Source organism: Taudactylus pleione, unplaced genomic scaffold (assembly GCF_031769625.1).
Source record: "Taudactylus pleione unplaced genomic scaffold, aTauple2 ptg000461l, whole genome shotgun sequence".
Lineage (NCBI taxonomy): Eukaryota > Metazoa > Chordata > Amphibia > Anura > Myobatrachidae > Taudactylus > Taudactylus pleione.
This window is the reverse complement of record NW_028284863.1, coordinates 525,001-545,000: the sequence shown is the minus strand read 5'-3', so window position 1 is coordinate 545,000 and position 20,000 is coordinate 525,001. Positions and strand designations below refer to the sequence as shown.

Genomic DNA, 20,000 nt, shown 5'->3' with positions numbered 1-20,000 from the left:
TTTATTCATACCTGCAAATCCTTGTGGGTGGCATAGCGATTGATAGAACAAAGTCCCTTGGTATGCCTATATGCACTTTACTCTTTTTTTGGTTGCAGTGTATTGGTACCTACATTACTAGAGTTGCACTGAACACTCTGCACTGTATATTTAGACTTATGGTGAAGCACCTTTTTGCGTTTTTGCACTTTTTTGAATGCTTATTTGTACTTGTTTGCTATAGGGTGCAATAGATCACCAAGTGGCACTTTGGTTGGATACACTTTATATTTGTGTATAGCACAGTATCAGTATTTATATATGTTTTTTCTCTTTGCCTAAAAAAAATTTCTGTGCCTGGGAGCTGCGGAAGGAGCTCGTCTGATTGCTTTTATTATTTAAAGACAACTTTGAAGGAATTACACTAGATGGCGCTGTCGGCTCACTATCACGGAATATTATTTGATTGGACATTCTTGAGCAGCGGTCCTATTTTGGAGACTATTATAGCAGCCACTCTAAGATAAGAGGAGTGTAACCTAGATTCCCTTGTGACTGATTGGATTTCATGGAAAGGATATTTCATCCATCTCTATTGATAGATATAGCGCCGGTCACCACTATTTGTGTGTGTGTGTATATATATATATATATATATACATATATATATATCTGTAGGAAGGCACTCCAATTCAGTATGGCAATAACCGTGGTGTCTTCTTGTGAATCCGGATGAGTGCCGCTTACCCTGTATTCTGTGGATATGTGTGTGTATGTGTATGTATGTATATTTATATATATATATATATATATATATATATATTATAGAGCACAGTCTGGCGGCACTCTGTAGTAAAAATCACACAGGTAGCGGGATCAAATGCTCAACGAGTTGATGTTTATTCCATCGTCTTCAGGATACAAAATACTATTTTTTTAATTGTATTTTGTATCTTGAAGATGATGGAATAAACATCGAAATTTTGAGCATTTGATCCTGGTACCTGTGGGATGTTTAATACTGAGTGCAGCCGGACTGTGCTCTATAATATATATATAATATATATATATATATATATATATATATATATATACAGAATGCAGCCGGACTGTGCTATATGTTGAAGCTCTTGCAATGGCGCCTCTATGGAGGGCACCTGGATTATTTATCTATGCATTTGGGAGTGCCACCTGAACTACTTTTTTATATACAGCCATGGCCAAAAGTTCTGAGAATGGCACAAGTATTGGGTGTCACAAAGTCTGCTGCTTCAGTGTTTATGATGGCAATTTGCATTAAGAGTGATCAGATGAATTGCAAAGTCCCTCTTTGCCGTGACAATGAACTTAGGGCCCGATTCAGACCCGCTTGCTAGGCTGCGTTCGCACATAGCTGCCGATGTTTCGCAATGTGCGTATGCATCGCAGTGCGAGAACTATTCCAGACGATCAGGAAGCATACACTCGCCGTACATAGACTGCTCGCTAGAATGAGTGACGGGACAAGCAGTTTATGGGAGGTGACTGGGATGGTCAATGAAAACGGAGGTGTGGTGGGTTCAGCTCAGGCATGTCTAAGCAGCTTAACGCCGTTTCAGAGGCGTGCATAATTAAGACACAGCGTCATAGTACACATCACATGGTTGAATTACACACTGAAGCACTCGCAGTGCTTGCAGTAGGGTATGGTCAACCACAAGTGCTGCATTCGCTTTCGATGGTACTGGATGTTACCGATTGCTGCATACACTTCCTGGAGATGACGTGGCAAAGTGGACGTCTTAAGACAGGATGGTGGGCATCTAAATACACACCGTGATCGCACGCCAAGACATAGTGGGCCTGCTAGTCCCTTGCCGTGCGATCACGGGATTTGCAAACTTTGGTTGCGTGCGAACACATCTAACGAGCAGGTCTGAATCGAGCCCTTAATCCCAAAAACATTTCCACTGCATTTCAGCCCTGCCACAAAAGAACCAGCTGACACGTCAGGGATTCTCTCGTTAACACAGGTGAGAGTGTTGACGAGGACAAGGCTGGAGATCACTCTGTCATGTTGATTGAGTTAGGACAACAGACTGGAAGCTTTAAAAAGAGGGTGGAGCTTGAAATCATTGTTCTTCCTTTGTTAACTATGGTTACCTGCAAGGAAATAAGTGCAGTCATCATTGTTTTGCACAAAAAGGGCTTCACAGGCAAGGATATTGCTGCTAGTAAGATTGCAGCTAAATCAACCATTTATCGGATCAAGAACTTCAAGGAGAGAGGTTCAATAGTTGTGAAGAAGGCTCCAGGGCACCCAAGAAGGTCCAGCAAGCGCCAGGACCGTCTCCTAAAGTTGATTCAGCTGTGGGATCAGGGCACCACCAGTGCAGAGCTTGCTCAGGAATGGCAGCAGGCAGGTGTGAGAGCATCTTTAAGCACAGTGCGGCAAAGACTTTTGGAGGATGGCCTGGTGTCAAGAAGGACAACAAAGAAGCCACTTCTCTCCAGGAAAAACATCAGGGACAGACTAATATTCTGCAAAAGGTACAGGGATTGGGCTGCTGAGAACTGGGGTAAAGTTATTTTCTCTGATGAATCACCTTTCAGATTGTTTGGGGCATCTGGAAATACGCTTGTCCGGAGAAGGAAAGGTGAGCGCTACCATCAGTCCTGTGACATGCCAACAGTAACGCATCCTGAGACCATTCATGTGTGGGGTTGGTTCTCAGCCAAGGGAGTGGGCTCACTCACAATTTTGCCTAAGAACACAGCCATGAATAAATAATGGTACCAAAACGTCCTCCAAGAGCAACTTCTCCCAACCATACAAGAACAGTTTGGTGAGGAACAATGCCTTTTCCAGCATGATGGAGCACCACCTTGCCATAAGGCAAAAGTGATAACTAAGTGGCTCAGGGAACAAAACATTGAAATCGGGAAACTCCCCAGACCTTAATCCCATTGAGTACTTGTGGTCAATCCTCAAGAGGAGGGTATACAAACAAAACCCCACAAATTCTGACAAACGCCAAGAACTGATTAGCACAGGATGGGCGGCCATCAGTCAGTACGTGGCCCAGGTGGTGAGTGACAGCATGCCAGGTCCAATTGCAGAGGTCTGGAAAAAGAACTGTCAACATTGCAAATATTGACTTTTTGCATAAACTTTATGTAATAATCAATAAAAGCCTCTGACACTTATGAAATGCCGTAATGTTACTTCAGTATACCATAGTAACATCTGACACTTATGTAATGTTACCTCTGTATAACATAGTAACATCTGACACTTATGTAATGCTGTAATGTTACCTCAGTATAACATAGTAACATCTGACACTTATGTAATGCTACCTCAGTATAACATAGTAACATCTGACACTTATGTAATGCTACCTCAGTATATCATAGTAACATTTGACATTTATGTAATGTTACCTCAGTATACCATAGTAACATCTGACACTTATGTAATGCTGTAATGTTACCTCAGTATACCGTAGTAACATCTGACACTTATGTAATGCTACCTCAGTATATCATAGTAACATTTGACACTTATGTAATGTTACCTCAGTATACCATGGTAACATCTGACACTTATGTAATGTTACCTCAGTATACCATGGTAACATCTGACACTTATGTAATGTTACCTCAGTATAACATAGTAACATCTGACACTTATGTAATGCTGTAATGTTACCTCAATATACCATAGTAACATCTGACACTTATGTAATTATGTAATGTTACCTCAGTATACCATAGTAACATTTGACACTTATGTAATGTTACCTCAGTATACCATAGTAACATCTGACACTTATGTAATGCTGTAATGTTACCTCAGTATACTGTAGTAACATCTGACACTTATCTAATGTTACCTCAATATACCATAGTAACATCTGACACTTATGTAATGCTGTAATGTTACCTCAGTATACCGTGGTAACATCTGACACTTATGTCATGCTGTAATGCTACCTCAGTATACCATAGTAACATCTGACACTTATGTAATGCTGTAATGTTACCTCAGTATACCGTGGTAACATCTGACACTTATGTAATGCTGTCATGTTACCTCAGTATACCATAATAACATTTGTCACTTATGTAATGCTGTAATGGTACCTCAGTATACCATAGTAACATCTGACACTTATGTAATGCTACCTCAGTATACCATAGTAACATTTGACACTTATGTAATGTTACCTCAGTATACCATAGTAACATTTGACACTTATGTAATGTTACCTCAGTATACCATAGTAACATCTGACACTTATGTAATGCTGTAATGTTACCTCAGTATACCGTAGTAACATCTGACACTTATGTAATGCTACCTCAGTATACCATAGTAACATCTGACACTTATGTTATGTTACCTCAGTATACCATGGTAACATCTGACACTTATGTAATGCTACCTCAGTATACCATAGTAACATCTGACACTAATGTAATGCTGTAATGTTACCTCAGTAGACCATAGTAACATCTGACACTTATGTAATGTTACCTCAGTATACCATAGTAACATCTGACACTTATGTAATGCTGTAATGTTACCTCAGTATACCATAGTATTTTCTGACATTTATGTAATGTTACCTCAGTATACCATGGTAACATCTGACAGTTATGTAATGTTACCTCAGTATACCATGGTAACAACTGATACTTATGTAATGCTGTAATGTTACCTCAGTATACCATAGTAACATCTGACACTTATGTAATGCTGTAATGCTACCTCAGTATACCATAGTAACATCTGACACTTATGTAATGCTGTAGTGTTACCTCAGTAGACCATAGTAACATCTGACACTTATGTAATGTTACCTCAGTATACTATAGTAACATCTGACACTTATCTAATGCTACCTCAGTATACCATAGTAACATCTGACACTTATGTAATGCTACCTCAGTATACCATAGTAACATCTGACACTTATGTAATGCTGTAATGTTACCTCAGTATACCATAGTATTTTCTGACATTTATGTAATGCTACCTCAGTATATCATAGTAAAATCTGACACTTATGTAATGCTGTAATGTTACCTCAGTAGACCATAGTAACATCTGACACTTATGTAATGCTGTAATGTTACCTCAGTATACCGTAGTAACATCTGACACTTATGTAATGCTACCTCAGTATATCATAGTAACATTTGACACTTATGTAATGTTACCTCAGTATACCATGGTAACATCTGACACTTATGTAATGTTACCTCAGTATAACATAGTAACATCTGACACTTATGTAATGCTACCTCACTATATCATAGTAACATCTGACACTTATGTCATGCTGTAATGTTACCTCAATATACCATAGTAACATCTGACACTTATGTAATGCTACCTCACTATATCATAGTAACATCTGACACTTATGTAATGCTGTAATGTTACCTCAGTATACCATAATAACATTTGTCACTTATGTAATGCTGTAATGGTACCTCAGTATACCATAGTAACATCTGACACTTATGTAATGCTACCTCAGTATACCATAGTAACATTTGACACTTATGTAATGTTACCTCAGTATACCATAGTAACATCTGACACTTATGTAATGCTGTAATGTTACCTCAGTATACCGTAGTAACATCTGACACTTATCTAATGTTACCTCAGTATATCATAGTAACATCTGATACTTATGTAATGCTGTAATGTTACCTCAGTATACCATAATAACATTTGTCACTTATGTAATGCTGTAATGGTACCTCAGTATACCATAGTAACATCTGACACTTATGTAATGTTACCTCAGTATACCATAGTAACATCTGACACTTATGTAATGCTGTAATGTTACCTCAGTATACCGTAGTAACATCTGACACTTATCTAATGTTACCTCAGTATATCATAGTAACATCTGATACTTATGTAATGCTGTAATGCTACCTCAGTATACCATAGTAACATCTGACACTTATGTTATGTTACCTCAGTATACCATGGTAACATCTGACACTTATGTAATGCTACCTCAGTATACCATAGTAACATCTGACACTAATGTAATGCTGTAATGTTACCTCAGTAGACCATAGTAACATCTGACACTTATGTAATGTTACCTCAGTATACCATAGTAACATCTGACACTTATGTAATGCTGTAATGTTACCTCAGTATACCATAGTATTTTCTGACATTTATGTAATGTTACCTCAGTATACCATGGTAACATCTGACAGTTATGTAATGTTACCTCAGTATACCATGGTAACAACTGATACTTATGTAATGCTGTAATGTTACCTCAGTATACCATAGTAACATCTGACACTTATGTAATGCTGTAATGCTACCTCAGTATACCATAGTAACATCTGACACTTATGTAATGCTGTAGTGTTACCTCAGTAGACCATAGTAACATCTGACACTTATGTAATGTTACCTCAGTATACTATAGTAACATCTGACACTTATCTAATGCTACCTCAGTATACCATAGTAACATCTGACACTTATGTAATGCTACCTCAGTATACCATAGTAACATCTGACACTTATGTAATGCTGTAATGTTACCTCAGTATACCATAGTATTTTCTGACATTTATGTAATGCTACCTCAGTATATCATAGTAAAATCTGACACTTATGTAATGCTGTAATGTTACCTCAGTAGACCATAGTAACATCTGACACTTATGTAATGCTACCTCAGTATATCATAGTAATATCTGACACTAATGTAATGCTGTAATGTTACCTCAGTATACCGTAGTAACATCTGACACTTATGTAATGTTACCTCAGTATACCATAGTAACATCTGACACTTATGTAATGCTGTAATGTTACCTCAGTATACCATAGTATTTTCTGACATTTATGTAATGTTACCTCAGTATACCATGGTAACATCTGACACTTATGTAATGTTACCTCAGTATACCATGGTAACAACTGATACTTATGTAATGCTGTAATGCTACCTCAGTATACCATAGAAACATCTGATACTTATGTAATGCTGTAATGTTACCTCAGTATACCATAGTAACATCTGACACTTATGTAATGCTACCTCAGTATACCGTAGTAACATCTGACACTTATGTAATGCTACCTCAGTATACCATAGTAACATCTGACACTTATGTAATGTTACCTCAGTATACCATAGTAACTTCTGACACTTATGTAATGTTACCTCAGTATACCATGATAACATCTGACACTTATGTAATGCTGTAATGTTACCTCAGTATACCATAGTAACATCTGACACTTATGTAATGTTACCTCAGTATACCATAGTAACATCTAACACTTATGTAATGCTGTAATTTTACCTCAGTATACCATAGTAACATCTGACACTTATGTAATGTTACCTCAGTATACCATAGTAACATCTAACACTTATGTAATGCTGTAGTGTTACCTCAGTAGACCATAGTAACATCTGACACTTATGTAATGTTACCTCAGTATACCATAGTAACATCTAACACTTATGTAATGCTGTAATTTTACCTCAGTATACCATAGTAACATCTGACACTTATGTAATGTTACCTCAGTATACCATAGTAACATCTGACACTTATGTAATGTTACCTCAGTATACCATAGTAACATCTAACACTTATGTAATGCTGTAATGTTACCTCAGTATACCATAGTAACATCTGACACTTATGTAATGCTGTAATGTTACCTCAGTATACCATAGTAACATCTGACACTTATGTCATGCTGTAATGTTACCTCAGTATACCATAGTAACATATGACACTAATGTAATGTTACCTCAGTATACCATAGTAACATATGACAATTATGTCATGTTACCTCTGTAGACCATAGTAACATCTGACACTTATCATTGAGACAGCAGTACTCAGCGTCTGTATTAAGACTCCGATAATGCGTCTCAATCTTTTTCCACCGGGCTGCAACACCAGTAACTGGGCTGGTGATTTTGGAGGGTCGCGGCTGAGCTTGTTAGCAGCAGTGCGGTGACCTGGATGCACGGAGATGTCGGGTAAGGCAACTCCTTGCTTACGGGGAATCGCGCACGGAAGTCCTTGCTTCTGGTGTCAGACACGCAACAGAAGCCGCTGCAGTCGGGGGGGCCAGGAATGTCCGCGTCCTCACTACACCATCGGGGCCTTATCCTCTGATGCCGGTGATCAGCAGCAGACTATTCTGCTGCCACGAGGAAAGTGTACCCGGCTGGTTAATGCAGCTTAGGGGAGGTAGGCACTTCCCCAACCCGGGTGCAGTCCCTATGAAGGGTTTTGCGCATCTGGGTTGCTCCGCCTACCCTCCACGTGTATATGAGACGCTCACAGTCCATGCTAAATGCGCCCTGTAGCTGTGGTCTCAGGAGGGTTCCAGTCAGTCTCCCTGTATACCTCTCCCTTGGTTGGTATATAGTTCTCTATATCCTACATTCCTGGTGTTTGTGTAGTTGCTTTAGAGTCGATTGTAATTATATTACATGTACATTGTATGTGACTGAAATTATATTATATGTGCAGTGTATGTGACTGTAATTATATTACATGTACATTGTATGTGACTGTAATTATATTACATGTGCAGTGTATGTGACTGTAATTATATTACATGTGCATTGTATGTGACTGTAATTATATTACATGTACATTGTATGTGACTGTAGTTATATTACATGTGCAGTGTATGTGACTGTAATTATATTACATGTGCAGTGTATGTGACTGTAATTATATTACATGTGCAGTGTATGTGACTGTAATTATATTGCATGTGCAGTGTATGTGACTGTAATTATATTACATGTGCAGTGTATGTGACTGTAATTATATTGCATGTGCATTGTATGTGACTGTAATTATATTACATGTGCAGTGTATGTGACTGTAATTATATTACATGTGCAGTGTATGTGACTGTAATTATATTACATGTGCAGTGTATGTGACTGTAATTATATTGCATGTGCAGTGTATGTGACTGTAATTATATTACATGTGCAGTGTATGTGACTGTAATTATATTGTATGTGCATTGTATGTGACTGTAATTATATTACATGTGCAGTGTATGTGACTGTAATTATATTACATGTGCAGTGTATGTGACTGTAATTATATTACATGTGCAGTGTATGTGACTGTAATTATATTACATGTGCAGTGTATGTGACTGTAATTATATTACATGTGCAGTGTATGTGACTGTTTGCTAGCTGCTGTATTGACACTGTCTGTTATGTCTGTCATTTATAACTATCACTGTTTTCTCTCCATCCTCTTGGGGTGGAGGTTTTTCTCTGAGTACATAACATTGCATTTATTACCTTTATTTTGAACATGTTAAAGGATAAAGTGATACAGAAGGGGGAGCCCTCTGAGCTTGTTTCATGTAAATCATGTATGACTTATTTGTCCCCTCAGTATATTAAGGATGGTTTGTGTGTTGTCTGTTATATAGAGCCACCTCAGCAGTCCGGGTTACCTGTCTCTGGACAGGAGCCATCTTTGGTGTCCTCTTTCTCCCAGGTAATGAAGCAGTTTGTGGATCGTATGGCTGCTCCCACTATGCCACCTTGGATGGGGTGTACACAGCATGCCATGTTTGCACCCCCTATGCATTTTTGCTAGAAGGATGTTGATGGCCATTCTAGTCAGAGTATGGCACCATCTAATGTTGATAGCAGACCGGTAGTTACTAAGGTGCCTAAGCACAAGTTATCTTTTTATCAGTCAGAGGAATCAGATGATGCGCAGGGTTCCTCTCCAGGGTCTAGCTCGTGGGAGGAGGACCATCCATCCACAGTGGATGTTCCTTCTTTGGTGAGGGCAGTTAAATCAATCCTAGACATTCAGGATGATGAACCAGCTCATAGTAAGAAGGTTCCAGTGTATAATCGCCACCGGAAGGTGGTCAAAACGGAGTTTCCTGTATCCGAACAGCTGACTGAGCTTATGGATGAGGCATGGGGTAACTCTGACAAACGTTTTTGTGTGAATAAGAGAATAACATTGTTGTATCCTTTTCCGGCTTTTGTATGTACTTAGCGGGAAGTACATCCTACTGTGAATGCTGCTGTGACGCATTTAATCAGAAATGCTACATTATCTATTCCGTCAGCATCTTCCCTGAAGGATTCCACAGATAAAAAGATGGAATCCTGTCTTAAAACGATTTTTTCATCATCTGGAGCTGTTATTCGTCCAGCTATGGCTGGAGCCTGGGTAGCCAAAGCAGTTGAAGAATGGATGGGAGCATTGGAAAATTCTTTACCAAGTGCTACCAGAGAACAGATGTATATCTCCCTTATATGGGAAGTGGCTTCCTATCTGGGAGGAGCTGCTGTAGATGATGGAATTTTAGCTTCTAAAGCATCAGCAGCTTCAATAGTGGCGCACAGGGCCCCTTGGTTAAGATCCTGGAATGCTGATATAGGATCAAAGAAGGCGCTGGAAGTTTTACTTTTCTATGGAAATTTACTTTTTGGAGCAGAGTTGGGTAAAATAATAGCTACTCTGGCGGCTTCTAAGTCAGCAGGTCTGCCATCTACGGCGACTGTAAAGTCTAGGCAGGTTTTTATTTGGTCTTTCCGTCCTCAGGGACGAGCAAGGGAACAGCCTTCCTCTAAGAGTTCTAGTTTTCGCAAAATATCAAGGCGACAAACTAACGAGGTCTGGGCTGGCAAGACGTCCAGCTTCTAAGCTGGACAACAAACCCTCTGCCTGATGGGACGGCTTCCTCCTGGAAGATCCCAGGGTGGGAGGCTGACTTCTTTAGTTTGTGGATTGTTGGCGTCAAACAACAGATGCCTATGTCCGAGAAGTGGTCTCTCGGGTATGCCCTGAATTTCAGGACGCATCCTCCCCCGGAGTTTTTTTGCTCAGATCCCCCATCAGATGTGGTCAAGGCCTTGGGTCTTCAGGAAGCCATTCACTCCCTGCTGCACGTGGGGATAATAGTCCCGGTTTCTGTGTTGCAACAGGGAAGGGGTTATTATATCAATCTATTTCTGGTTCAGAAACTGAATGGGTGTTATCGCCATGTACTTAATCCAAAAAAGAGGTTGATCCATGTACCCAAGTTTCGTATGGAAACTCTCTGTTCAATTGTATTGGCAGTCAAGCCAGGGGATTACATGGTTTCCTTGGACATTTAGGATGCATATCTGTAAGGTTCTATTATACCATCCCACCAGCAATTTTTACAGTTTGCTGTCCGTCAGCAACATTACCAATTTCAGGCTCTACCCTTTTGCCTATCTATGGCTCCACAGGTTTTTACCAAATAATGGCAATCATGACGGCCTATGTCATGCATCAGGGAGTCAGAATTCTGCCATATCTGGATGATATTCTGATAATGGCACAGACTCCAGTTGTTTACAAAACCATCTGCAACTGACCATAGCCTGCTTACATAAGCATGGCTGGATCATCAATTGGAAGAATTCATCACTTTCTCCAACGCAGTAGGTGCTACATTTAGGAGCTCTTCTGGATTCTTGGGCACAGATGGTGTTTCTGCCAGAGGACAAGGTTGTGGCCCTATTGTTGCGAATATGCAAGCTGCTTCGAAAGTGAAGGTTATCCATTCTGCTAGCAATGCAGGTCGTGGGATCAATGGTATCCACCTTTTGACATGGTGGGGTATGCTCAGTCCATTCCAGGCCTCTGCAAAGATTGATTCTCTCCTAGTGTAATGGACAGTATAATCGAATAAAGTCCCAGAGGATCCTTCTTACTCCAGAGGTTCGTCACTCCCTCGTGTGGTGGCTGAGAAAGGATCATCTGAACAAAGGGTGCCCATTCTGTATTCCAAATGCTGCTCGCCACGGACGCCAGTCTTCGCGGATGGGGAGCAGTGACAGGTCATCACACCTTTCAGTGAAAATGGACAAAACAGGAAAGTCATCTGCCAATAAACATTCTGGAACTGCAAGCAGTGCACAAAGCACTTGTCATGGCACAGGACCTGCTCCAGGGCAAGCCAGTTCAGATCCAGTCTGACAATGCAACAACATGTCCTACCTCAATCATCAGGGAGGCACAAGAAGTTACGCAGCCATGAAAGAAGTCATCTTCTGGCCATCTCGGCAATATTCATACCGGGAGTGCTCAATTGGGAAGCAGACTTCCTAACTCGCCAGGATATATATACTGGAGAGTGGTCTCTCCATCCAGGAGTGTTTCAGCTCCTGGTAAACAAATTGGGTCTGCCAGAAATGGATCTCATAACGTTGCATCACGACTGCAAGGTCCCCAGGTACGGGTTCAGGTCCAGGGACCCATCCGCAACTATCGTGGATACACTGGCAGTAAGATGGGCCTTCAAGCTGGCATATCCATTTCCTCCGATCTCCCTCCTCCCAAGAGTTCTCAGGAAATTCAAGCAGGAAGGCGGAACAGTAATACTAGTGGCTCCGGCTTGGCCCAGACATCATTGGTTCATCAACATACAGAATCTAGCCATAGACAGTCTGTATCCTCTTCGTCTATGGCAGGATCTGCTAACTTTTACCGCGTGGCTCTTGAATCTTCCAATTCTGTAATTCCGCACCTATTAGAGTTTGGCATTCTTTTAGTCAATTGTGTTCCCACAGAAAATATGATCCTAAGGTGTTTCGGATTTCCAGGATATTGGCTTTTCTCCAGGCAGATTTAAACCATGGTCTCCGTCTGGCTACTTTGAGAGTGCAGGTTTCTGCACTGTCAGTCTGGTTTCAGAGGAAGATTGCCTCATTTCCAGATGTTAGAATTTTTTTCCAAGGAGTTCTGCGAGTTCAGCGTCCCTTTGTTCAACCTTAGCACCATGGGATTTGTCTTTGGTTCTTAAGGGGCTACAAGCTCACTTATTTGAACCTCTAGACTTGAAGTGGTTGACAGCGAAGACACTTTTTCTTCTCGCCATCTCTTCTGCATGCAGAGTCTCTGATATGGCAGCGCTTTCTTGTCGCTCTCCATTTTTGATTTTTCTCTAGGAAGAAGCTGTTCTTCGTACAAGGGAGGGTTACCTTCTGAAGGTAGTGTCCAGTTTTCATGTGAATGAAGAAATTGTAGTTCCAGCTTTTCAGGCTCCAGATCTTTCTGTAGGTTAGAGTTATGGTAGACTTCCCTAGATAACTCCTTTTCTTCGCGGTCCACAGGGCACCCACCCTGACGCACCTGGCTGCATGGTAAGTTATTTTCTTTCGGTCACAGATTCCCTTATTTTGTGTAAGAGTATTTCTGATGTATGAGTGCATTTCCTTCTCCTGCCTTGAGGCTTGTTAACTAAACTGAAGTCCTATGGCTAGGGGCGAGGTATATATGGAGGAGGACCTGAGGCATCCTGGAAACTGAAGCTTTAACTGTTTTTGGTGCCTGGTCTCCAACCATAATATCCTTTTATTTTTATATATATATATATATATATATATATATATATATTATATGAGAGAGAGTGATGAAACACTAGAACTATCTATGGCTGTCCAATTGGAAGGTTATTGATCAAATATTGGGGAAAAGGAGGAGGATATCTTAAGCACAAATGCTGCATACACACGTAAAGATTTTCTGTCCAACCATCCAACTAGGTGATTGGTTGGAATGAGAATCTGGCAAGGTATGAAAGCAAAGACAATCAGCAATTTGCTCCCAAATGCTGGAAAATGGACAAAAACTGTTGTTTGAACAAATTGTTTAGATCAAACATTTAACAAACTTGTCTGACGCCATTTTCATCTGTTTTCTGGCATTTAGGAGCAAATTGCTGATTGTCAGTTACTCCCATACGTTACCAGATTCTCATTCCAACCAATCAGCTAGTTGGCTGGTTGGACAGAAAATCTTTAAGTGTGTATGCACCTAAAGATTTCACTTATTATTCTCAGTTCACGTGGTCATTATCCAAAATAATATCCTTGTCAAACCAGTTTACTGGGTATAAGAAAATATCAGTGTGTGGAGGTGCTCCCCCGTGTCATGGCGGCCGACACTTGAGACTCCTGGAGGGAGGCAGGCCTACTAGGCACAATAAACTGGGGGGGTCTTAGCAATGACCTTTCCATGAAACTCAGTAGCACAGGATAAAAGTAAAATAGAATTTATTCACAAAAGATTTATAATCAGCAAGGTCTCATATAAGGTTTCAAACAGCACAGAGATTCATATATGCAATAATAAGTATAGGAGAGAATCCCCAAATATATATAAGCAGTCTTTATAGCATATAGGAACTAACGTGATAGGAAACCCCGAGTCCAGAATGAGGCTAACACCTCAGGATGACATTAAGGACCTTTGCCAGGATAGAACCCTGTAGTAATGGAAATCCGGAGCAGAGCGGACCCTGCAGAATAGTATAGTTCTGGGACAGGGCCGAGCTCTGCAGTGCAGTGAGAGATGAAGCAAACTTGAGCCTTGTGGAGTAGTGAAGTCGGAGCAGGGTTAAGCCCTGTAAGACTATGAGATTCCAGGACAGGGTTGAGCCCTGTGGCGTGGCTAGAGTTCGGAGCAGGGTTAAGCCCCGTGATGCAGAGAGGATTGTAGCGGGGTTGAGCCCTATAGTGTGGCTAGGGTTCGGAGCAGGGTTGAGCCCCGTGATGCGGAGAAGATTGCAGCAGGGTTGAGCCCTATAGTGTGGCTAGGGTTCAGAGCAGGGTTGAGCCCCGTGATGCGGAGAAGATTGCAGCAGGGTTGAGCCCCATGGTGCGGCTAGGGTTTGGAGCGGGGTTGAGCCCCGTGGTGGGCTAGGGTTTGGAGCAGGGTTGAGCCCCATGATGAAGAGATGACTCTGTAACGGTGCAGTTGACAACTGTAACAAGGATGAGTTCAATATCCACAGGAACGAAAAGACAACAGGTAAAGTGCAGCAAAATGATGAAAGCACAATGTTGGAGCAAAAGCAATACTTAGGCAATAGGAATGCTGGGCCCTGTAGTGCAGCGGGTGACTGACATCAGAAGTTCATCTGGAATACAACAGTCCACAGCAATCCACAGGCACAGCTGGGATCTGGCAGGAGTCCAAGAAAAGACCTGAAAGCAACTTTGCACAGACACTGAGACACAGTTAGTAACAGGCTTTATACTAGAGGTCTGTGATCCAGAGGAAGTTTCAGAACATGTGACCCAAATGGAATCAGGTTTGAAATAATGCGCAATCTAGGAATCCCACAACCTGACGACACCTGGGAAACAGATGATCACTTTAACACTCTATCCCCTGAATGAGAAGCATGCCAGCAAGCAGGATAGCTCCTCCGATGACCACAATGGAACTTTGGCAAAAGTAGTCTATCTTTATGTACTGAAATAGTCGCAGTCCTGACACCCCGAGAGTAATTATAACATAGGACACGAAGAAGAAAAGAAAGCTCTCCTTTTTGGGGGCACACTTATTTTAAATTAATACATAGCTTTTAATTGTTTTTCTAAAAAGTTTTGTTTCCAAAAGTTATAAAAAAAAACACATAAAACAAACACACAAAGATTCAGTTTTTAATCTGTTTATTTAGCAAAAAAAAAATCACTCCAGAGTTAGGGTAGACTCTTAATCAAATTCACAAAAATGCTAACATAAGCGGAATATAAGTATGTAACTATATTTTATAATCGCTCTAAGCGTATGGGTAGGCTGTAATCACACAGTTGAAATCGGAAAGATGTTATACATATTCATTACCATAATCATTCATACGGTTTAGGTATGTCCTCTCTTTAGCAGGTGAAAGTAATATGTTAAATAACCTTAATGTATGTGATAAAACCATTTCACATTTATATAAGCAGATACGGAATTGCCTTAATATATATTAGAATCAGTGCATATCCGCTCTCTATAGTTACCAGCAATAATGACACTTTTTTTCAAAGAAATCCTCGCATATCACAGCATACTGAGTGACACTCAATCCATAACTCCCAACTATTAGGTCCCCCGAAGAGGGCCAGTTTGCGCGCCTACGGTGTGTGTGTGTGTCTGAAAAGGGGCGGGGCTTTGAGGAAAGAAGGAGTGGTCTTGGGAAAACGGGGCGTGGCCTCATGGCTTCCCCTGTTTACGTCACTATGGGCGCGTGCCCAGCACTCTCCGACATGCTGGGCAGCCCCCAGGCTCTCCGTATACTGGTGAACAGATGCCGTGCGCATACACACGACGTGTTCTCCTCCTGCACACCCGCTGCTTTGCATAACAGAGCAGTGGCTTGTGCTCACCCACCTCCATCTCCCCACCTCACCGCGGGACACTGTGGCCAGCGGGACAGTCCCAGAAAAACGGGACTGTCCCGCTGGATGCGGGACAGTTGGGAGGTATGCTTATTTTTCCTCATATAAATGCTGTTGAATGCACTCATTATGGACACCAGTACAATCTAATAGTATATCTTTATGAGCCCCTCTTCTTTCTGTGGCTAGATATCATTTTTCCTGTATTCCAAGCAAGGGAACATTAGTGCATTTTCCCCTTTGTGTCTGATGGACATGCCCAACATCTCAATGTATTAGTGATAACCCCACAAGTGATTGCAGACTAGACATTCGCAGTGTTACCCGCACTATGGAGTATGAATGAGAATAAAGAATCTGCTTTTGCAAAAGTGCTCAGTGGGGGATCTGATTAATTCAGCGCAGGAACCCTGAACCCAGCTCAAATGCTATGAGAGTACTTAATAAGGCAGGATAGATAGTATAGTATACAATTGTCAATTCAAAAGGAAATTAACATAAACCCAGTCTGGTCAGACACACATGTGTAAATACATTGGTGGCAAGTGAGCGGTATGTGCCTGGGCTGGGAAGTGAAGGAAGGTAATATAGCGCTGTAATGCTGTAAGTACAATTGGGATCATTGTTACCTCCGGCATTGCTGGGGTCATGTAACTCAAAACAAGATTCCCAATGTCTGCGGCTCTGAAATAGGAAAATGGTACCTGCTGGTAGTAACTACAAGATCAAGGATCATCGGCTCTGTGTAGCTCAGGAGTCCCACTTGTGCACAGCGGGACCACCCGGGCTCCTATAGGTGTATTTCACATCTGCTTTCTTAATTGGATGTGATGTAACCTGTCTCTTCCTCAAAAAGCCATTGGGATCATCTTCTCAGATACAGTGCTGGCTAATATTGAGGAGGGGTGAAATGTTTGTTTAAAGGAAAGTTACTTAAGTATTTGGGAAGTTATAATAATTATATAATCTAACTGCTGTGTTAAGGTAGGTACACACCTGACAGATATATCTGCAGATGATGGTCATTCATACACACTGAATGGCCATCATCTGTGTCTTGCTGCGGGTCCCAGCGACCTGGGGGTGTGTGTCGAGGGCATTTTCTTGCTGGTGGGGGGTGTATCCCGCCCCCCTCCCCGAGGCTGCAGTTGTGTGTGTACAGGCGGTCTGCAGACATATCTGTCCATGTCATGTTGGTGAATGCTGATGTTCACCGACATATCGTGGGTACACACTGCCCGACGGGCAGCAGATACATTGGCCAGTCAATTGATCGGCCAATGTATCTGTCAGTGTGTACCCAGCTTTACTCAGACTGGGTGTATTGGCTAATATGACAAAGATATAATTATGGTCAATTCAAGACAGGAGAAAGTAAGGAAGAAGTTCCCCGGCTAAATAAAATGTTTTGTCATTGTATGCACTCAGCTGTCTAAAGGGAGAACTGGAATGAGACAGTTTGTTTACTACACAATTGTATAGAGGACCCATATTTCTCTAACATTCCCAAGTCTGCTATAGACGCCCTGGTATCCAGATGACCTGGGCGGAGGCACTGACAGAAACCTGTATAAGGTGTAAGACCTGTAACCGTGGGGAGAGCACAGCAGCCTATCCTGGTAACTGGGAACCCCGGCTACAACACTTTACCCAGTCCTGAGTGTTTGTATTAATATTATCTTTTATAATCTTAGCTTCTAGAAATTATTTTAAACCAGAAAATGAAGTGTTAGGTGACGTACAAACCTTACAATCTGATTTTTCATAATGTTAGTCCATAATTATTCCTGTGCTAGTCTGAGACCACTAAAACCACCCAATATCGTGTCTGGCAGCCTGTAATACATGGAATGCAGCTTACTCTGAAAGGTTCTTATCTCATGTTTCTTATAACCGTCCAACAAGTGTTAATATTTGCAGATATAACTAAAACTCATTGGACATCTTCCAGCCTCTCATGTCATTACCTTGGTTTGTGTTTTTATTTTCTGTTTGAAAACTTTTTAAAGTTCCTGAATTGAGTTGTTAGTCTGTGTGTGCGGATTACAGACACTGCCAGCATCAGACGCCTTACAATTTCTCTATTCACAGAACAGGATGGACATCAAGAACGGCAGCATTCTGAAACTGACCACTTCTCCGGTGAGAAAATACTTCACTTACTAGGATATTATTTCACTTCTAAATGGTCAGCCATCACTGGTAACTGTATCCATGTGCACCAAGGTGTTCCCAGGTCTCCCATAGCCATCACTGGTAACTGTATCCATGTGCACCAAGGTGTTCCCAGGTCTCCCATACCCATCACTGGTAACTGTATCCATGTGCACCAAGGTGTTCCCAGGTCTCCCATAGCCATCACTGGCAACTGTATCCATGTGCACCAAGGTCTTCCCAGGTCTCCCATAGCCATCACTGGTAACTGTATCCATGTGCGCCAAGGTCTTCCCAGGTCTCCCATAGCCATCACTGGTAACTGTATCCATGTGCGCCAAGGTCTTCCCAGGTCTCCCATAGCCATCACTGGTAACTGTATCCATGTGCACCAAGGTGTTCCCAGCTCTCCCATAGCCATCACTGGTAACTGTATCCATGTGCACCAAGGTCTTCCCAGGTCTCCCATAGCCATCACTGGTAACTGTATCCATGTGCACCAAGGTGTTCCCAGGTCTCCCATAGCCATCACTGGTAACTGTATCCATGTGCACCAAGGTGTTCCCAGGTCTCCCATAGCCATCACTGGTAACTGTATCCATGCGCACCAAGGTGTTCCCAGGTCTCCCATAGCCATCACTGGTAAATGTATCCATGCGCACCAAGGTGTTCCCAGGTCTCCCATAGCCATCACTGGTAAATGTATCCATGCGCACCAAGGTGTTCCCAGGTCTCCCATAGCCATCACTGGTAACTGAATCCATGTGCACCAAGGTCTTCCCAGGTCTCCCATAGCCATCACTGGTAACTGTATCCATGTGCACCAAGGTGTTCCCAGGTCTCCCATAGCCATCACTGGTAAATGTATCCATGTGCACCAAGGTGTTCCCAGGTCTCCCATAGCCATCACTGGTAAATGTATCCATGTGCACCAAGGTGTTCCCAGGTCTCCCATAGCCATCACTGGTAACTGTATCCATGTGCACCAAGGTGTTCCCAGGTCTCCCATAGCCATCACTGGTAACTGTATCCATGTGCACCAAGGTGTTCCCAGGTCTCCCATAGCCATCACTGGTAACTGTATCCATGTGCACCAAGGTGTTCCCAGGTCTCCCATAGCCATCACTGGTAACTGTATCCATGTGCACCAAGGTGTTCCCAGGTCTCCCATAGCCATCACTGGTAACTGTATCCATGTGCACCAAGGTGTTCCCAGGTCTCCCATAGCCATCACTGGTAACTGTATCCATGTGCACCAAGGTGTTCCCAGGTCTCCCATAGCCATCACTGGTAACTGTATCCATGTGCACCAAGGTGTTCCCAGGTCTCCCATAGCCATCACTGGTAACTGTATCCATGTGCACCAAGGTCTTCCCAGGTCTCCCATAGCCATCACTTGTAACTGTATCCATGTGCACCAAGGTGTTCCCAGGTCTCCCATAGCCATCACTGGTAACTGTATCCATGTGCACCAAGGTGTTCCCAGGTCTCCCATAGCCATCACTGGTAAATGTATCCATGTGCACCAAGGTGTTCCCAGGTCTCCCATAGCCATCACTGGTAACTGTATCCATGTGCACCAAGGTGTTCCCAGGTCTCCCATAGCCATCACTGGTAACGGTATCCATGTGACCCAAGGTGTTC

The 20,000-nt window shown here is 42.0% G+C and overlaps 1 protein-coding gene across 5 annotated transcripts in view; it reads left to right on the top strand.

Annotated features, from left to right (window-relative positions):
* ELMO3 (engulfment and cell motility 3) overlaps nt 1-20,000 on the top strand; it is a 450,596-nt gene that overhangs the window by 95,784 nt on the left and 334,812 nt on the right. For all 5 annotated transcript variants that reach the window (XM_088448606.1, XM_088448605.1, XM_088448607.1 and 2 more), the window contains exon 5: nt 18,294-18,344. In XM_088448606.1, coding sequence (XP_088304732.1) covers nt 18,294-18,344 — 51 coding nt within the window. The remainder of the gene's footprint in view (nt 1-18,293; nt 18,345-20,000) is intronic.